Genomic DNA, 21,441 nt, shown 5'->3' on the forward strand with positions numbered 1-21,441 from the left:
TCTTAGTACGCCGTCGGATCGTAGATGCATTTTTTCCGCCGGCCGCTAGGTGGCGTTTCCATCGAATTCCGCGTTGAGTATGCAAATTAGCTAGTTACGGCGATCCACGAACGTACGTCCGTCCGGCGCATTTTTTTACGTTGTTTGCGTTCTGCTTTTTCCGGCGTATAGTTACCCCTGCTATTATGAGGCATACTCAATGTTAAGTATGGCCGTCGTTCCCGCGTCAAATTTTGAATTTTTTACGTCGTTTGCGTAAGTCGTTCGCGAATAGGGATTTGCGTAGAATGACGTCACCGTCGTAAGCATTGGCTTGTTTCGGTTTAATTTCGAGCATGCGCACTGGGATACCCCCACGGACGGCGCATGCGCCGTTCAAAAAAAACGTTGTTTACGTCGGGTCACGACGTATTTACATAAAACAAAAAGATACTTGGTGGGCACACCCTAAAAATGCTATACATCTAAGCTGGTGCTGCTATAAGACCAAATACAGTACAAAACAGATTATAGCGCACACATGCAAAAATGACATTTATCCTGCAAGGCTAGTTAAAAACACCTGAACATATTCAAAAATACAGGGGTTTGGTCACACTATATAGTCATATAGTGCTAAGCCCACTTACTGCGACAAAGTACCCCGAATTAGTGGGTCCTACCCTAGTAATAGAATGAAAGAACCTGGGTCTCAACCATGGGAGATATACTCCTCTATGTGGGAGAACTGAAGGGATTCTTCCTATACAATGGTGGCCACTAATGTGAGGTAATGTATTTACATAAAACACGCCCCCATCACATCCATTTGAATTCCGCGCCCTTACACCGCCCAAGTTACACTACGCCGCCATAACTTACGGCGCAAATTCTTTGAGGATTCGGAAAAAAAAATTACGGCGGCGTAGTGTATATTAGATACGCTACTCCCGGCGGATTAATGCGCAAATGTACGTGGATCTGCCCCATAACCTGTAAAGGTTTTTAAAGTGTCTCCTATGGAGATTTGTAAGCACCGTCCACGAGCATGCGCAATTTTAAAGCGTGACATGTTAGGTATCTATTTACTCGGTGTAACGTCATCTTTTAAAATTGACTGAAAGAAACTTGGGGTATTTATTGTTTTTTTCTAAAATTTGCTTTATTTTTTTACTAAAAATATAGTTTTGCGCTAATATTATGTCAGCTGCACAGAAATAGCGTAACGATCGTTATAATTCCAGACGGTAACGGCGATCATTATTTCGCCGGTACACACACACCGGCATGCATGCTAGCTCCGCCCACTTCTGAAACTAGGCGATAGAGCGCAGTCCAATCACGCAGCATTGGCGGGCTAGCTCCGCCTACTCATGTTAACTAGGCGAGTGAGCGCTGTCTAATCACGCAGAATTGTCGGGCTAGCTCCGCCCACTCATGTAAACTAGGCGAGTGAGCACTGTCCAATCATTCAGAAATGGCGGGATAGCTCCGCCCACTCATGTAAACTAGGCGAGTGACTGTTGTCCAATCACGCAAGATTGGCGGGCGGACTCCACCCACTTATGAAAAGTAGTCGCCCACTGGGCGTGTCTTCCTCGCTCGCTCTATTGCCACTAGCGCCGCTAAAGCGAAGACAGAAAAAGGGGGCGTGGCCAATTTCCAGAAATAGGCGTGAATCCTATTAAGTCCCTTGTCCCCCGATAGGTGGGTGAAAAGAGTGGGCGTATTCCTTGGCACCGCCCAGCAGGCGTGGTCACCCCCCATGCTCGTGTCTCCAGAGACTTCTATGAAATGTGGTCGGCACACGCGCACTCCCAGACCAGACGCAGGGGGGGTCACTTGAGGCAGCGCGCTTCCGGCTCAGGTTCCCTACGCCACTTCCGGTGATTGTGACGCACTGGGGTCTCGGCTCTGTGGGGGCTGGTGGGGTGCCATGGCGGAATGCCGAGCGCCGAACGCTCGCTGGTTCTTCACCCGGGAACAGCTGGAGACGAGCCCGTCCAGGCGCTGCGGGATGGAGGCGGACAAGGAGCTCTCCTACCGGCAACAGGCGGCCAACCTCATCCAAGACATGGGCCAGCGCCTCAACGTGTATCCTTTTCTTTTTTATTCATGTGTTACCTCACCACTGCGGCCTAGTGCCGGCCGGGAAGCCTGCGGCCTTGTCTTCCTCAGTGTCCGGAGCGGCTGAGGAGTGAGAGGACGGCCGGGGATCGGTGTAGACGTGTGCGGTATGTGCCGGGGAGGGGACCGGGGGAGGGGGGAGGCCGGTATACCGGCACCGGGAGGACCGGGGGTCTGATATTCTATCCACCGGGGGGCGCTCCGTATTCTAGAGAGGCCGGGTGATGTGTGTGTGCCGGGGCCTCCCCCACAAGGGCCCCTTCCTCCCATGGGGCCCCTCTATGACATTCTACAGCCGCAATGTATTCCTATATCATGTACAGTAGTGGCAGCCATTGCAAACCCTCTGAAGAGTGATCTGCAATGGAACACTTTTCATGGGGCAGCTGAAATGTGAAATAACATAATTTTCTCTGTGGGGTTTATTTCATTTTTTATTTTATTTTTTGCGACAAAAGCTTGCCCAGCGTCATGCGTTGCGCAGAGTTATTGCCACCCCTATTCAGTTGAATTTGATGTATTTGGCGGGCATCGGTGCCAACAAATGGGACCCTTTCTGTGGCATAGGGGCGCATTATTTCCGCTCTGTGGGTTTAAAGGGGTATGCGTCCCTATGCCACAGAAAGGGTCCCATTTGTTGTCACCGATGCCCGCCAAACACATCAAATTCAACTGAATAGGGGTGGCAATTACTCTGCGCAACGCGTGACGCTGGGCAAGCTTTTGTCGTAAAAAAAAAAAAAAATTAAATAAACCTCACAAAGAAAATTATGTTTCACTTTTCAGTTTAAAGGGTTTGTAAAGGTGTGTTTTCTAAATAGATAACTTTAAACTAGTGCATTGTTGGTTCACTTACCTTTTCCTTCCATTTCCCTTCTAAATGTTTTTTTTTTCTTTGTCTGAATTTCTCACTTCCTGTTCCTCCTCAGTAAGCTGTTTTAAATGACTTTCCACCGCTAGAATGATGGGGGCAAGCTTACTGAGGAGAAACAGGAAGTGAGAAATTCAAACAAAGGAAAACAAACATTTAGGCTGCATTCACATCTTTGCGTAGGCGATTTGCGGCGTTTTGTACCGCGATTTGCCGCGACAAAACGCAGCGTTTTTAACCCAATGTTTTTTTACAGGTCATTGTTGGCTATGCCGAACGCCAAAGCCGCCTGAATACGCGCGACAAAAAAGGGTCCGGGACTTGTTTGAGCTTCACGCGTTCGGCGTGGAGATGTGAACCATCTCTATAGAGATTAATGTTATTTCTCCCCTCCAGCATATCTGAGCGTCGCGCTTCAGGCATTTTGTCGCCATTAAGGTGTGAATGCAGCTTAGGAAGGAAAAGGTAAGTGAACCAACAATGCACTAGCTTAAAGCGGAGGTTCACCCATGGAGAACACTTTTTCCCCATAGCTGGATGCTCGTTTTGTCTAGGGGAATCGGCTATTTGTTTTAAAATATGATCCGTACTTACCCGTTTTCGAGATGCATCTTCTCCGTCGCTTCCGGGTATGGGCTGCGGGACTGGGCGTTCCTATTTTGATTGACAGTCTTCCGAGAGGCTTCCGACGGTCGCATCCATCGCATCACGATTTTCAGAAAGAAGCCGAACGTCGGGGCGCAGTATAGAGCCGCACCGACGGAAGGCTGTCAATCAAGAAGGAACGCCCGCTCCCGCTGACCCATACCCGGAAGCGACGGAGAAGATGCATCTCGAAAACGGGTAAGTACGGATCATATTTTAAAACAAATAGCCGATTCCCCTAGACAAAACGAGCATGAAGCTAAGGGGAAAAGAGAAAAAAAAACACAAATGTGTGAACTTCCGCTTTAAAGCGGTGGTTCCCCCTTAAAACAAATGTCTAACAATACATTCGGACGACTGCTTACACTGCAGGTTTTTTCGTACATACCTCGATATCGCCGTTTCATCCCTCGACTTCCGGGTATGAGTCTTGTGGCGGTGGGCGTTCCTAGTTGATTGACGTTCCTCCGACCGACGCATACTTGACGTCACGACTTTCCGAAAGAAGCCGAACGTCGCTGCGCAGGCGCCGTATAGAGCCGACTCTATACGGCGCCTGCGCAATGACGTTCGGCTTCTGTCGGAAAGTCGTGACGCGCAGTATGCGCCGGTCGGAGGAATGTCAATCAACTAGGTCCAGCAAGACTCATACCCGGAAGCCGAGGGATGAAACGGCGATATGCGATATGATCGAGGTATGTACAAAAAAAAAAAAAGCCAGCCTACCCGCAGTGTAAGCAGTCGCCCGAATGTATTGTTAGACATTTGTTTTAGGGGGAACCACCGCTTTAAACGAACCTATCTAGAAAATTAAAGACGAACCTTTACAACCCCTTTAAGCTAGTGCATTGTTGGTTCACTTACCTTCTCCTTCCATTTCCCTTCTAAGGGTCCTTTCACACTAGCGGACCGTTCGTCCGCTCATTACAAGTCCGTTAACGGACTTGTAATGTATCCCTATGGGAACGCGTCCGTTAGCGGATGGAGCATCCGCTAGCGTCCGCCGGGATCCGCTTCTCCGAACGGAAGAAACACTATTTTTCTTCCGTTCGGCAGAGCGGAACTGATGCAGACGGACCGTCAGGTTCCCCATAGGGGACAACGGAGCAGAGACCCGTCGACAGCTGAGTGGGGATCCCCGCTGAGCCGACGGAGACACACGGAGCGGACCCGGAAACGGTCCGCTCCGTGTGAAAGAGCCCTAAATGTTTTTTTTCTTTGTCTGAATTCCTCACTTCCTGTTTCTCCTCAGTAAGCTTTCCACCATCATCCGAGCCGTTCTGGCTGGGGGTTAGCCAGTCAGAACAGCTTACCGAGGAGGGACAGGAAGTGAGAAATTCAGACAAAGAAAAAAAACATTTAGAAGGGAGATTGAAGGAAAAGGTAAGTGAACCAACAATGCACTAGCTCAGGGGTCTCCATACTTTCTAAACAAAGGGCCGGTTTACCGTCCTTCAGACTATAGGAGGGCCGGATCGATGGCCAGCATTTTTCTGGCATCAGTAGGAGTGAACATCACCACATTTGGTATTAGGTTGGGTAATATAGGGTGTAATTGTGCTCCATTATTGGTGTCAGTAGAAGAAATGGTGCCCCATTGTTGGTGTTAGATGTCAGAATAGTGTCTCATGTCAGTGAGAGGATTAGTGCCCCAAGGGCCGGATAAAGGTAAGGAAAGGGCCGCATCCGGCCCCCGGGCCGCAATTTGGAGACCCCTGCACTAGCTTAAAGCGGATGTTCCGCCAAAAAAAATTGTAAAAGCCAGCAGCTACAAATACTGCAGCTGCTGACTTTTAATATTAGGACACTTACCTGTCCTGGAGTCCAGCGGTGTCTGCAGCAGATGACGAGCGATCGCTCGTCACCCTGCTGCTCCCCCCTCCATCCACGCTGAGGGAACCAGGAAGTGAAGCGCTGCGGCTTCACTGCCCGGTTCCCTACGGCGCATGCGCGAGTCGCGCCGCGCCCGCTGATTGGCTCCCTCTGTGTGCTGGGAGCCGAGTGTTCCCAGCACACAACGGGGGGGGGCGACGGGATGTGACGGAATGCCCGTCTTTTGCCCGTGAATGCCGGGCCGGAAGTGGGTGCAAATACCTGTCTTTAGACAGGTATCTGCATCCCCCTGAAAGGTGTCAAATGTGACACCGGAGGGGGGGAGGGTTCCGATCAGCGGGACTTCACTTTAGGGTGGAGAACCGCTTTAAAGGAACCAATTTAGAAAATAAAAAACAAACCTTTACAACCCCTTTTAAAGGGGTTGTAAACCATTTGTTGTCTTTTATCTATAGGTAAGCCTAGAAATAAGGGTTACCTATAGGAAAAATATCTCCTAAACATGCGCCGTTTATGAGATATTTCACTTGTAGTGCGCCAATGTATGCGTCGGCGCATGCGCTGTCAGGGCAACGGACCTCCATGCAGTTTCTTGTGCCGTGACGTACCGGAGTGACGTCACGTGGCTTCAGCCAGTCACAGAGTTCAGAGTCCGCGGCCCCTGAAGGAAAAGAGGTGAAGCTGGCACGTGTCACACAATGGGCTAGTATGCATACTAGCCCATTATGCTTTTAATTTGCAGACTTTGCACAGAGCACAAAAGAGGAAGTAAAACCCATCGGGGTTTACTTTCTCTTTAAGTCCCCATACACACTTTTAGATTTTCTGCAGATTTTTGTCTTCAGATTTACCAAAACCATTTAGTGCAAGGGTCTGCCTGATTGCATACAAATTAAAACTCTTAAAGGGGTTGTAAAGGAAACATTTTTTTTTCATAATAAGCATCCTTTACCTGCAGACATTCCTCTTTTCACTTCCTCATTGTTCGTTTTTGCTCAGAAGTTGCTCTATTTCTTCTCTGTTCTGTTCACTTCCTGCTTGTCTGATTGTTACTGACCACCGTGAAGGGAGGCTTTACTGCGGTGGTCAGTAACGTGCTCACCCCCTCCTGGGAACTACATCTGTGCGGCAGGACGCTCTCTACGTGTTGTACTTCAAGGAGGTGTGAATTACTGGGCGTGCCGCAATGCATACTGGGAAATGTAGTTCTTGCATGAACGAGCGCCGCAAACCAGGAAGTGAATCAGAAAACAGAAACTAGAAATGCCGGAGGTGATATAGATGAAGGAATTTAATAGGTATTTACTCGTTTTTTAACAGAATCATTACACTATTCTGTCTGTCTACCTTGCACACATTAATTTTAGGCAAAACATTTTTTCCTTTACAACTCCTTTAAGGTTTGACCTCATATTTTATGGTTTTGGTAAATCTGGGGGGGGGGGGGGGCGCACTCTAGTTTTATGTTCATTTGTCCCTGTATACATTCAAATGCTCAGATGCCACTAGTTGGTACAGGTTGCACATTTCTGGGGGCAGAAATCAATGCTTCTGTTGACATTGTATGGCTATGTGAATGAGCTAGCAGGTGGTAAATCCGCTCTGCTAGCAGACAAATAGGGCTGCGAAATTAGCGGTAAAGCGCCGCTAAAAATAGAGGTGCTTTACCGCCATCGCACCTCCCGCCCCAGTGTGAAAGGGGCCTTAAAGCAGGTTTAGCTACTTTTGTGTTATTTTATGCTAGGTTCACACTGAACTTGCATGATTTCAGACCAGCAATTCAGTCCGACTTCAGAAGCGATTTGACATCTTTTGGATAGATAGGGAATGGCTAAGCAGCTGACATTCTTTTGGCGTGTGTATTGTCTCTTTTGGGATGTCTTCTCTTAAGCTGATCATAGATGGCACGAATCCCATCTGTTTTAGCAGAAACCAGTTGAGATTCAATCCATCTATGGGCAGGCTGGTTGTACCACAGTCAATCCATCTGTTGACTTCAATACAACCAGGCTGTTGGATTTTTTTTCATGCAATCATTGCTGCCGGCTATGTCGTCATGCAGTGATCATTGTGTTCTGCTGGCAGAACACCATAGTGTTGCAGGAGGGATTAACAGCTTGATTAACCCCATCAACACAGTGGGGGTCATCAACACTGAGTTGATGGGGTTAATTGAGACGTTTTTTTTCCCTCCACCTGTAGTTGAAGGAAAGAAAATTGCATAATCTATGGGCTGCTTTACTTTGTGTCTTGTACACACCACAGGAAGTGAAAGGAAATCTCTACAAAGGCAGAGATTTCCCCATTGAAATATTTTCCGTATCCTGTTTAGTTGTAAACTAAAATTTAGAATTTTGGCTATATACAGCAGGTGTGGTTTTTCCATTCATCAAAATGAATGGGCTTTACATGTGTTATGTGAACAAGCCCTACATTAAACGGTTTTATACCTTTTATCTAGATTTTTGATAAACTAGATAAAAAAAATAACTTTCTGTAGGGTTAAAAATTTGTTGAAACTTTTTATCTCTGTTCTACGAGCAGATAATCAGAAATAGGATAATTATTCAGAAGTTATTATGTTTTTCATGAGGATTTTCTACATTATAGATATACTCAATAGGGAGCAGAGAAGTGTGGTGTAAGTTGCTGGTCATTAAGCAAAAAAGTGTCTCTAAGATCTTCTAAACTGGCGGGTGTTAATGTAAATTGACAATTTGATGGTCTAACAGCACACTTGCGCTCATCTGGATTTTAAAATATTAACTTTGCCTGATTTGAAACAATGTCGCTCTAGGGTAAATCCCTGAATTTGCTCTAGTAAAATGCAACTAAGTACATGGAATGCTTTTGTTATTCATCTTTATTTCCAAACTGGTTCCTGCTTTCCTTAACCTGAAACCTACAGATCCCAACTGACCATCAACACTGCCATTGTTTACATGCACAGATTCTATATGCATCATTCTTTTACCAAATACCACAGACACGTAAGTATTTATCATCTTTTCTTATGCTAAAAAGAGACTGTTTATATTTAGTTGAATGGTTGTAAAGTTGTCCAATGTATTTATGTAGTTTGTGAACCTTTCTAGAGATAAATACAGACTGCCAGGTTTCTGTGGATCAAGTAACTCGGGGTCCATTCACACTGTTCTTTAAAGAGGAGGACCAGCCTGGGTGAAAAATAATAAAAGGACACTTGCATGTCTAGGGAGCCATTAAAGTGGAGGTACCACCTGAAGAAAAATATTTCCACCAGAAATCTAAAATCTGGCGCTTGGAGCGGCCAGGATCGGCATTTTTTTAAAGCTCAGTGTGCATGGACCCTTATTGTTGGCTATAGTAGTTTGCTTTCTGTGTTTAATACTTGTATTTTTTTTTTTTTTAATGCAAGCTGTGTAAGTGCCTTAATTTAGCTGTAGTATCATCCTCAGTTCATGTACAGCAAAGCTTGGCTGAGGAATGGAGAAGCGGTAAAATGAGCCAATCAGTTGCGCTTTGATGCAGGGAGCATTCCAAAAGGAGAGAGCAGTATGTGCGAGAGATGAGCTCATTAGTCTACTGCTACTCCTTTCACGGTCCCCTCTCAGGTTGTGGAGGGGCAGGAGATCTGTAAAGAGAAAAAATAAGTCTCCTCCTACGCCAGGCAGGCTTGTGCTGCAGAGCTGTGTAAATATCAGAACTGGATTAACAGAAATGCAAATGTTTTGGCAGCTAAAACCGCTTCAATCTGTGTATTTCATCATTGTATTTGGTGGTTTGCCTGGAGGATAGCTTGAACCAAGTGTTGCCTATGCAGGGAAAAGAAACCAGGTCACTTTTAATGGTACCCTAACTAGCTAGTAATACTTATTTTTCAATCACTCACTGCTGAGAGTGAAAAGAGCAAAGCTGTGAGCGCTCAATTTTACAGCATGGAACTTGCACAGAGATAAAGCTGCTTTATCATTGTATATATTCGGTATCGTGCATTAAACCTCTGGATCTTTGAGAGAAGTATGTGTTTATATATATATATCTATATATATATATATATCTATATATATATATATATATATATATATATGTGTATATATATATGTATATATACTTACCTAGGTGGATGCAGCATCAGACCGATGCTGCAGCTGTCCCCCCGGCGTCGGCACTGAGAACCGAGCCACTGAACACTGCCGATGGCTCGGTTCTCTCCCCTCCCCGAGAGATGCTGCCTGTCAGTCAGCATCTCTCCTGCTCTGCTCCTCCACGCTCATTGGAGCAATGTGCTGTGGAGAGCAATGGAGTGGCGGTCTCAGTGGCTTAATGAGGCTTGCCATCAGTCAAGGCAGCTGGCTGATCCAGACTTGGGAAGTCGACATGACGTGGTACCTCGACTGATATTGGTGACGTCAGCGGAGAGCGGACTTCAGACCTCGCTCTGCTGAAAGCGGGTCATGCAAAACGAATGGCACTCATAGGAGAAGCCCACCCTAATAAGCTCAGGCTGGATTTCTCTAAAATTTGCTCATATGGGTGGACTTTGTACTTATTCAATGACTGACCATCAAATTGATAGCACGTTGTGTTTTATAACTGTGATGAGTCTCTGTCCAGGATTTGATGGGACAAATGAAGTAGTTACTATCAACTTCATATCTATACCACTCATTCTTCTCTTGGCACAAAAAAAAGCATGTAGTTTTATATTTGCATCAGTGTGCCCCTGTTGTTTATTTTCAGGTGTAGCTGCTTAAAGTTGTTCCCCACTTTTTTTTTTTTTTTAACCTCCTGCATGCCTTGTGGTGGGTACTGAATGTTTCAGATACCCACCCAGTGATGCAGCATTGTTTTGCAAAATTCTTCCCCCGCTCGGCCCCATGCTTCCATCTTGCCGTGTGATGTCATCCCAAGGCCCGCCAGCTCTTCCAGGTTTAGCCGACTGGTCTCAGGATGAAGCACCGCTAAGCCCACTCCTCTCCTTTATCTATGAAGCGCTATGCCTCCTGGGATATGTGATGTGAATATCCCATGAGCCATAGCAGGCACAGGTGAATGACAGGCATCTTTTAAGAAAACAGGCCAGGTTTTATGTATTACCTTGGGGAGATGCAGTCTAGAATATTGCAATCACTGAGGAGCAAATGATTTCAGCTGTGATGTATTTTAGTTATCTTGCAAACCTGGCCTGTTAGTGGGCCCTGCAGGACAGGGTTGATGACCACTGGAGTAGAGGACTTCACAATAATGGTGAAGTTCCGCTTTAATCTTAGCGGATCTCAGGCAGGCATCACATAGTTATCCATTGATTTTAGGTGACGGTCAGCAGCTATGTGACTGCCAAAACGTCTAAATAAAATGGTTATCTTACAGTCCGATTTACACCTTGCTTTGGCTTTGCTTCAAAAATGATACCCTGTGTAGCTTTAGTGGTGCTTCAAAGCCTCCATAGAAGTCTATAGCAAAGCTCACTTGAAGCCTATCCGAAGCACCACATTTAAAATCTAGGTGTAAACAGGGCTGTAAGCTAACCATTTTAGTGACAGGAGCTTTGACTGGCGTTCAGAGAGCTTTAACAAAGCCTGTCCGATCCGAAGGCATGTTTTGAAGCAAGTGTAAACTATCTCTTGGGGAGATCTCTCCACTTCCTGCCCTGGAGACACACAAAGGAAGTGAAGGCAACCCCCCCCCCCCCCTTTACACTATAGTTACCAGAGCTGATGCCCATCTGTACCAGTAACAATGGTAGAATTTTGGGTTGTTTTTTCCTTGCAACTATGGGCACACCAGAAAATAATAGGGTAAAAAAAAATTCAGTGTGAAGCGGCCTGTAATAAAACATGACGCAGTAATAATAAAACATGACGCAGGTTCTAACCCTTTCCTACTTTAGCCAAGGTGGTTTGGCTTCTGAAGCCTTAAAGATGCGTTCCAGCCTGGAGGGAAACAAAAATAAACGTCAGCAGCGGCAAATACTGTAGCTGTTGACTTTTAATATAAGGAACCACCTGTCCAGGGATCCCGCTATGTTGGCACCTGAACCCGTTCCATCCATTGGCTCGTGCTGGCATCTTCACTAAGGGAAACAGGAAGTGAAGCTTTGTGGCATCACAGCTTGTTTCCTACTGCACTTTCTGAATGGTGCCACTGTCTTCTGGGACCTTGTGTCTCCCAGAAGGGGGGGTGGATTGGAGGAGGGGCAATTGGAGGGGACATTTCGTAGCTCGCCGCCGCGATCTTACCTGGAAGTGGGGTCGGGTGCATGGTTTTGACAGGTATCCGCTCCCCCCTTTCCCCGAAAGGTGTCAAATGTGGTAGTGGGGGGAGATAACAAGCAAAGCTTCCTCTGTTGGGTGGAGCTTCACTTTAAGAGATTTTTCTTTTATGCCACATCTGTTGTGTGTTTGAAGGCAATTATTGATATGAAGATTTCAAGTTTTAGGGCAAATACCTCCCTGAAATGTAATGGCAGCCCGAGGACCCGTGACTTTCTCCAGGGGCCGCAATTGTGACAATTGATACTCCTCAATAACATTGGTTAGGAAGGATAAGGGCCACCGGGTGTGGGGGGTTTGTTACTTTCTGGAAGTTCAGAAACGACTGAATAATTCAAATGATAGTAAAGCGGGTGTTGCTTGTAATCCTCAAACCATCTATAGGGTGAAAAATGTTCTGGTTAGGTGCAGCTTTGCTTTTAAAACAGGCGACTTTACACTGCTTCCTTTGATTTATTATTAAAAAATATATATATATATATAGGACCCGGACAGTGGCTCCCAAACAAAATTGACGTTTTTTTTCCTCAAATAGAGCTTTCTTTTGGCGGTATTTGATCACCTCTGCGGATTTTATTTTTTGCGCTATAAAAAAAAAAATAGAGCGACAATTTTGAGAAAAATTCAATATTTTTTACTGTTTGCTATTATAAATATCCCCCAAGGATCTATAAAAAAAAGAAAAAAAATGTCCACAGTTTAGGCCGATACATATTCTATATATTTTTGGTAAAAAAAATTGCAATAAGTGTATATTGGTTTGCGCAAAAGTTATAGCGTCTACAAAATAAGGGTTGAGATTTATTGCATTTTTTAATTTTTTTTTATTTTTTTTTTTATTGTGACCGTGACTTTGCGACGGACATATTGCACACTTTTGACACATTTTTGGGACCATTCACATTTATACAGAGATTAGTGCTATAAAATTGCACTGATTACTGTATTAATGTAACTGGCAGCGAAGGGTTAACACTAGTGGGCGCTGAAGGGGTTAAATATGTTTCCTAGGGAGTAATTCTAACTGTAGGGGGAGGGGACTCACAAGGGGAGGAGACTAGAGGTAGACCGATATGGGTTTTTCTCTGGCCGATATTTAGAAATCTGGGCGGCCGATATATGATGCCGATTTTTGCGGATAGCACTGGATGGTGGCGCTGGTATTGTTACTGGCAGATGGCAAGTGGCACTGGTGCAAAAAAATGGTGTCACCCCCCCCTCAGTACAGACCCCCTCTCCCTCCAGTATAGACACCCTGCCCCCCGTAGTACAGACACCAGAGCGGTGTGTGTCCCACGAGCGCGGGCCCCACCTCCTCTGTGGGCGTTAACAGAGGAGAGACGCCGCGTGTACCAAGATGGCCGCGGCTCCGGAGCTAGGCCGAAGCCGCAATCTTTCCTGATGCTGTGACCGCGGCGGCAATCCGCAGATTGCCGCTGCGGTCACAGCATCAGGAAAGGCCACGGCTCCGGAGCCGTGGCATCGCTAGCGGGAATTGTAAAATATCTGCCCGATTTGGATAAAAATCGGCCGATGCCGATTTCTCCAAAACGGCCAAATATCGGCCGATCCTCTGTACTGGGAACACACATCGGTCTCCTCTGACAGGACATAGATCTGTGTGTTTACACACACAGATCCACGGTCCTGCCTTGATTGTGGGCAATCGTGGGTGCCCGGCGATCATCGTGGCCGTCGGGCACCCGCACCTGGTCCCGAATAATGGCGCGCGCCCCCTAGACGGCCTGGGAAGCCCAGGACGTCATGTGACTTTCACCCAGGATGGGATGGGAGATCCCATCTGTGGACGTCATAACTATGGGCGGGTATGTGGTTAATCTACATATAATATCCTGACCCTATTGTGTTAGTGGGGATGGAGGAGGAGGAGGGAAGGAGTGGCCTTTCATTTACCACTGTATACACACCCACATGTGTGACTCTATAGTCCCATGGGCTGCTCCGATGTGTAATATACATCATTTAATGATGTGGGTTTGGTGACACTTTACTTCCCGCCTGTAGGACATCATATGATGTCCTTAGGTTGAAGTGATGATATCTGGATGATACCTAAAGCTACAGGCATCATCTAGATGTCTTTGTTTTCAGCCAGTGATTCCCTTTAAAAGCCACCCTAATGGCTGTTTAGCCGCAGTGTTGCCTCTCCGGACTCTCCCGTGCGATCATGAAGCCAGAGATCTGATCTGACGGCGGTTCACTACAGAGCTGGCCGTGGACCGGGTGGTCTCCAGCCATCTCTGACCCTGGGAAGTCGCAAGCGACGTCATGATGTCACTTTCGACTCTGACAGACGTAAACACTTCCAATTTTATTTCCTGGGATGCAGTAGGTGTATAAAAAACTCACCCCATCCCCTCGTGCTCGCACACAGTAGCACGCACATTTGGGTTATATATTGTTTTTTTTTGCATTTAAATTCATTAAAGTGTATTTTTTCCCCAGAAAATTGCTGCACAAATACTGTGTGATATAAATTGCAACAACTGCCATTTTATTCTGTAGGGTCTCTACTAAAAATATATATATATTTGGGGGTTCGAAGTAATTTTCTAGCAAAAAAATACGATTTTTTTTAGCCAGGCCCTGAATTGGCCTGGATGGGAACTGGTTAAAGACAAATGTATTTTTTTCATTTGGGTGAAGATGGTAGTTGGGGGTAATACCCTCTGCATGCCTCTCTTGCCCATACTGCCCAATTTTCCTTATATAACCTGCTCCTGTGGTGCTAATGTATTTTGGAGCGCTCCAGCTGTGTAGTAGTACAGTTCCCTTACAGTTAGAGTGACACGTAATTTAAGACGTACAGATGGCTGGAAAGGTGTTTGATGGACACAAGCAGTGTAATTGGTGCAAATAGAAAATGGCTTGTGGTTATTGGATCAATCATAAAATACCATATATACTAGAATAGAAACAGATGCACCAAGCTATATTTTCTATGGCTTACAAATGTAGCGGTAAGCTACCATTACATTTGGTAACCCGGGTGGGTGACATTGACATGGCTGAGCAGGGTTTCTGCTTATGTTTTCTGTGCACTAATTTCTCTTTCACATACATGTTTCTTGTACTGATTTCTCTTGCACTCTGTCAATCCTTTTATTTTTATGCCAGCCAGGGTATCCATCTATTGGCTGGCTGTGGTGCAATGCTGACCGTTCTAAACACTAACCACTTTAGACTTGAGGCCAAGAGAGCATAGCCTGGCAGTTTGACGTAATGATTTAAATCTTTGTTGTTGTGCTGTATCATAAATGTTGACTCCGTGCCGCCAAAAGGCTGCCATGGCTTTTTAAGCAATTGGTGTGCTTGTAAACTAACAGTAGTAGCTGCCATAATAGTGTCTTGTGAGTAAGGATGAGCTCTGGCGTGTTCGCATAGAACACGTGCAGAGCCCACCAGGAAGTGTGCGCTGCGCTAATAACAGCCAGGGAGACATTTCACGATCCCTGCAGCCGAGTATCGGGACAATGTCTCCCTGGCTGTGATTAGCACAGCGCCGTGCTCACTTCCTGGCGGGCTCTGCACGTGTTCTATGCGAACACGCCGGAGCTCATCCTTACTTGTGAGCATTAATGAGGTCACCCAGAGGAGCTGTGCTTCCCATGTCTATTTGACTTCATTATCCAAAGAGGCATCCAAGTCTGTTTGCAATACATGAAATTCAAAAATTACAATACAGTTTTTTGTTTTGACTATAAAACTCAGAACTGATTATAGCAGCAGCAGAGCATCCCTTATGTGCCTGGTAGCCAGTACACCTTTGTATTAACTTTAGTACCTAAAGCCTGGTACACACTAATGGTTATTTTTTTCATTCAATCCATGAATAAAAGAAAAAACTGTCTGCTCTGGTCAGAGTCCCTGTACTGACGATTTGATGTTAGTACATCAATCTCCCCAGCTAAGCTGTTGTGTTCTGACGGAGATGGCCCTCATGCCAGAACACTCCTATCAGTGCTCATCAGCCATTGGCTGAGGGCTCTAGTCGGCCGAGGGCTCTGGTGAGTGCCCCCACAGCAAGCAGTTTGCTATGGGGGCAACCAACCCGAAGATCTGTGTCCATTCAGACACAGCTGTGGCCCAAACCGCCCCCTTTTCTCTCCTCATAGGCTTACTGACTTTGACAGCAGCAGGAGGAGCCAATGGTGCCGCGCTGCTGTGTCAACCAATGAGGAAGGGAGTCCGGTCAGCCAAGACTCTCACAACATCGTTGGATCTAGATGGACCTCTGCTAAGTATTGAGGGGGGAGTTGGAAAAAGTTGGCTCATGTGTAATGGCATGACGTTGCCATCATCCCTTGATCAATGGAAAATTGAATACCTCTAAATGGGTGGGATTTTTAGGGGGGGGAGTTTATCTTAATGCATTAAGATAAAAAAATCTGCCTTTACAACCACTTTAGATTAGTGTCTCAAATTTAGGGTGTCCCGTGATGTGAACATACAGGCAGCCTATCTGTTTCCTGTTGGCCCCATGGTTCAGTAAGTTGTTGGCTGATTATGTATTGTCCGTTTAGAAACAATAGTAGTGGGAGTACAGCAGTGTTTGTAGACGAGGTGTTCTCTGGAAATGATGAGCTGATGATTTGTGTCCCCATATACAAAGTGGTTGAATGTAGAGGTTTCTGTTGCTTCTCATGTGCCCTGACAAATGCTGGCCACATTTACTCTTCAGGATTTTTAAATCTGAATAAAGCAATACAGAAAGCACATGTTAAACCTTTGGGCCTGAAAACCCCCGTGGAAGTATCTGATGGTCAAATTACCTCCATTTACTATCTTTACATTTAAAAAAATAAATAAAAATAAACCATTTTTTTTTGCAGGTTTATTGTATAAATTTTTTGTTAGGGACTTGTAAAGCATTGCACCCACCATCAGCAGACCATGGGTATAACACCACAGTCCTGCAAGACTGTCTTTATCTCTGATACAGCCAGACAGGTACACTTGAGACAGGATGCTCAGTGAACTACTGCAGCACTCCACAGAGCTGTGATAGTTCATTGAGAACTACAAGCTGATAAAGGATGTCGGGCCTTGTATTTCTTCCATTCATAGACTAGATGATGCGGGCGAGGGGCCCCCGCGGCCGAGTCTTTTTTTTTTTTTTTTTTTTTTTGTGCTGGTGCATATGTAGCATATTACACTCAGAATATAGGTGTAATATGTTACAAAAGGTGAACTTATTCTTTAAGGAGATGCAATTCTATTGATGCTGGCTGTCATACTTCGAGTTTTTTTTAAATGCAGAGTACATTGAGCTATGTTTTTTTAACTTTGTCTTCCTCTCTGCTTCAATTTCAGATAATGTCTCCTACTGCATTGTTCCTGGCTGCCAAAGTGGAGGAGCAGCCACGTAAACTTGAACATGTCATCAAAGTGTCCCATGCTTGTCTTAATCCTCTAGATCCCCTGCTGGACACAAAAAGTGACGTGAGTAGAGTTGGGGGATTTGAGCTGTGGATATGATACTGGGTTTGAGGACTTTTGTGTGACACTTTGCATTCCAATGCTGAAATTCAAGTATTTTACAATTAACGGTTGTTCTTTACATTGATACATTTATTGATACTTACCGGTACTTTGTCTGTCTTGGCTATCATTTTAATCCCGTTTCTGTCTATTTTGATTGTGTATAGTATTGTTTCATGCTTTGAAATGTATTCTGTCCCTGGGGTTAGTTGTCAATTAAACTGGGTATTTATGAATCTGGTCTGTTGTTTCTAGGCATACCTACAGCAAGCGCAAGAGCTGGTTATACTTGAAACAATGCTGCTACAGACCTTAGGTGAGTATCACTAACCTGCTGTGAAAAGGTTGTCTAGCTTGGAATCAAATGTGAGGGGTATAAACCACATAAATATATTTGAGAAGCATTTAACCTTTCAGATAAACTATTGGATACATTTGTGTGTGTGTGTGTGTGTGTGTGTGTGTATGTTTGTGTAAATGTGTAATTTAGTCTGCTTTAGAAAATGGTTTGCACAGAGTTCTGTAGCTATTTCAAGCATCTTAATACTGAACAAGCTGTACATTTTTTGCAGTCATTACAATGATGAAAATGGTCATCTTTTGTCTTTTCCCTTAGGTTTTGAGATCACTATTGAGCATCCCCATACAGATGTTGTCAAATGCACCCAGTTAGTGAGAGGTTAGTAGTTACTGAAAAAAAAAAAATCACTCTAAAGTAAATACAATTTTTATGATGGGGCTGGCTTCTAAAATCGTTCTACAAATGTACTTGCACCTTTTATTAAATTAAAGCCCAATACCAGGAAACCTAGAAATCCTCCCTTGCAGTGTGGCTGTGTTCCCTTTTTCAAGGATTCGCTGCCTGTTGACTAGGGACAGCTGCCTGTCCCTCAGCATCCTCATCTCTATTGCAGATCTGTGGTCCCTGCATCAGTCCTAATGTCAGGACTTAAGAACCCCAGAGTGTAGGGGGAAAAAAAGGCTGTAGGGCCTGGTATAGCAGCACAGCGGAGCCTGCAGTAGAGGAGAGTATTGGGTAAGCAAAACGGTTTTACCAAGTCCCTTAAATCTAAAGCAGTTAAAGAGGAAAATAAAGTCTTCCTCTTTGAATGTACCTACAGGTAAGCCTATAATAAGGCTCGCCTGTAAGGTACTGTAAATGTCTCCTAAACTTGCACCGTTTAGGAGATATTTACTATATACACTGCCGCCGATGTCATTGCCAATGCTCACTGAAGAAACGGCCCGCTCATGCTGTTTTTTCATGGCCCATGCTGTGGCCGGCAGCACCCACGGGCATGCGCAGGAGTGATGTCATGCGGTTTCAGCCAATCGTAGCACTGGAGCCCGCAAACAGCCCCCTGATGTAGCTCTGGGAAAGATGTCAGCTGTGTCAGTGGTGTGCTGCTGTCGCTTCAGGGCATCGTTCTAAGGTAAGTATTTAATAATGAGCTAGTATGCGATGCATACTAAGTCATTATGGCTTTTGTCTTGCAGTTTTTTTTTGGAGGTTTACAACCTCTTTAATCCATGCAGACACAGCCCCACTGCAAGAGAGGATTTTTAGGTTTCTTGAAGTTCAGAATACATTTTCTCAGCGTTACATGTGCAGTTATTATTCATAGACTTAAATATATGGTGTATATAGTAGCATAGTTTGGAGGACTAGGGAAGGGGGCTGATGTAGTTTTAAGCTGAACCCTGTTCTTTAGTAGTTTGCTTCGGGTTGATTTATTTTGTTTATTTTGGGCTTACCTAAAGCAAGCGTATGCTCTCACGTTTAGATGTATTTGAAAGTTTATCAGTACAGTCATCTATTTAAAATGGGTATGCAGTTACAGTATTGTCTTATTGACTATAAACCTCTTGCAGTAAATATTAAAATGTTGATGGGTATTTTCACTTTGCACTAATTCGTCTTGTTTTTTTTCTTTTGCAGCAAGCAAGGATTTGGCACAGACTTCGTATTTCATGGCTACCAACAGGTGGTTATCCTGAACCTTTGTTGCACAGTCGCAGCACACTATAGTTTTCTTTACTGCAGGGTCCCCTTCCTGTGTCTCACTGGCCTTGGTTCATAGGATGGGGCTGGGCTGTGTCATGTGGCCTGGTCTTTCTCCTGTGTCTAACGCTCTGCGCTGTAGGCGGACCTCTGACACAGAGGGGTGGATTGCACAACAAGAAATGTAGTGTTGCTTTCTGATCAGTTTCTTGATTCTGAGTGCATTTACTAAACTGGTAGCCCCGAATAGCATCTAAAGAGATAAACTTACCCTAGAATATCTTGGTAAGTATAATAATACTTCAGCTTCATTTAAAATTTTATATACCTATAAATCAGTCCTAAATCTAGCCTTTTAGAATACCACTAGCGAGATGCGTTTTTATTTTGTTTCGCGTCGATGACTAAAGATTATTTTCAAACCAACTACACGACAAAGATGACTTGTGTAATTGCTAAACTCATCTTGTACATATTTCGTAGCCCCAGATATTTAATAAGGGACTCAGAATCCAGATTCCGAATAATGTTCTTGGCTGTTGTTGTTGTGCTCAGGTTTAATAATGACTCTGTTTTGTTTTTCCAGGATGCTGGCTTATTTCTTGGTAAACCGCAGCCATGATTGCTGACCATGGCTGCCGTTTTTCCGTTTGGATGGTGTCGCCATTTTGTTGTGGCCCGACATGGGGCAGTTGGCTCCCAATAGAGCTCCTGCATGGTGGGCACTGGACTTGTCTTGCAAGCCCAGTGCCCATCATGCAGGAGCCCACCACTGCCGGTGTGCTGGGAATATGCGAGTGCCTTTTGATGACTTCATAATTCTCTCCATCGAAGCCCAATGGAATACTGTTTTTTCCCCTTAGCAGCTTTTAAATGTTTGAGAGACCAAAAATAATTGTATTTTGCTTTCACATGCAGTTCTTTCAGTTTATCTGTACATTGTTTATAAGGTTTTATTATTTTGCATATGTTTTGAAATATGTTGACTTGCATTTGGTTTAGTTGGTTTGAAATAGTTTTTATTTTGGATTTCTTGTGCCTAGATTTTTTTTTTTTTTTTACACCGTGATTTTTTTTTAAATTGCTTTACAGGTGGTGGTTTCAGATATTTGGAGTACTGTTTTATGTAGGAACTAATCCTTACTATTTTTTTAGGTTAAATCTTTGTGTAGCTTGTACTAATAAGGTGCTATCTACATGTAAGCTGAGCTCCAGACATTGTATTTACCTTGGTCCAGCTTTGCACAATGTAAGCATGTGTTTCTTATACCTGATGGGCCATTGGGGGAGCTGAAAACTACTGTAATAGTCAGCACTACCACCATGATAGCTGCACTCTTCCTGCTTTATGCAAGCCGCTGAGATGGTGACATCAACACCTTTGGGCTCCACCTTATCCAATCAGAGCCTTTCTCTAAATGGCAGCAATGCAGAGGAAGTGGCCCCCTGTGGTTGCTCATCAGAGCTATGGCTGCTTGGCACTGGACCTGGAAGGCTGCTATCTCTGTAGAGTTTGATATTACTGTAGACTTTCAGCTTCCACAGGAATTGTCCAAGTATGAGAGATGCATACTTGCGTTGGTCCAAGCTACACCATGTAACTAAGCAAAATAAATAAATACCTACACAACCTTAAGGTTGATTGTAAATGATCACCTTGTAAAGCAACCCATTCAGTTTAACCACTTAAATACCAGGCACTTACCTCCCTTCCTGCCCTCCTTCACTGATAAGGCGGCACCGACAAGGTGACACCTATGAGCAGGCTCCAACGAAGGGCACTGATATGCAGCACTGATGGGCATTGAAAGGCGGCGCTTATGGGTGGCACTGAAAGGCTGCAAAGATGGGTATTTATGGGTGGTACTGATAGGCGGCACTGATAGGCATTGATACGTGTCACTAATGGGTATCCCTGGTGGCATTGGCAGTGATGGGCATAGTGGGTGGGCACTGATTGGCAGCTGCCTGGGCACAGATTTGCATTTCTCGTGGTCTAGGGGGGGGGGGCATACCTGGTGGTCCAGTGTGGATGGTCATCCTGGTGGTCCTGGGTGGAATCTGAGAGGGGGCTGCACTGATAAACAATCAGCACAGACCCCCCTTTTAGGAGTGTAGCCAATCGTCTCTCCTCTACTAGCGTCTTTGTCAGACGTGAGTGAAGAAAAGACGATCAATGGCTCTTCCTGTTTACATCGTGATCAGCCCTGATTGGACACGGCTGATCA

At 45.0% G+C, this 21,441-nt stretch overlaps 1 protein-coding gene across 4 annotated transcripts in view; it reads left to right on the forward strand.

The window, feature by feature from the left end:
• The first annotated feature begins 1,773 nt into the window (after nucleotides 1–1,773).
• The window catches only part of CCNT2 (cyclin T2), an 81,908-nt gene continuing 62,240 nt past the window's right edge, over nucleotides 1,774–21,441 (forward strand). For 3 of the 4 annotated variants that reach the window (XM_040358094.1, XM_040358093.1, XM_040358095.1), the window contains exons 1-6: nucleotides 1,790–2,073; nucleotides 8,364–8,445; nucleotides 17,044–17,172; nucleotides 17,467–17,527; nucleotides 17,828–17,890; nucleotides 19,151–19,196. In XM_040358094.1, the coding sequence (XP_040214028.1) occupies nucleotides 1,916–2,073; nucleotides 8,364–8,445; nucleotides 17,044–17,172; nucleotides 17,467–17,527; nucleotides 17,828–17,890; nucleotides 19,151–19,196 (539 nt within the window). In that variant the 5' untranslated portion in view covers nucleotides 1,790–1,915. Of the gene's footprint in view, nucleotides 2,074–8,363; nucleotides 8,446–17,043; nucleotides 17,173–17,466; nucleotides 17,528–17,827; nucleotides 17,891–19,150; nucleotides 19,499–21,441 lie in introns of all 4 variants that reach the window. The other variant, XR_005750363.1, reaches the window with a different exon arrangement.

This window comes from Rana temporaria, chromosome 6 (assembly GCF_905171775.1).
Source record: "Rana temporaria chromosome 6, aRanTem1.1, whole genome shotgun sequence".
In the NCBI taxonomy this organism is placed as follows: Eukaryota; Metazoa; Chordata; class Amphibia; order Anura; family Ranidae; genus Rana; species Rana temporaria.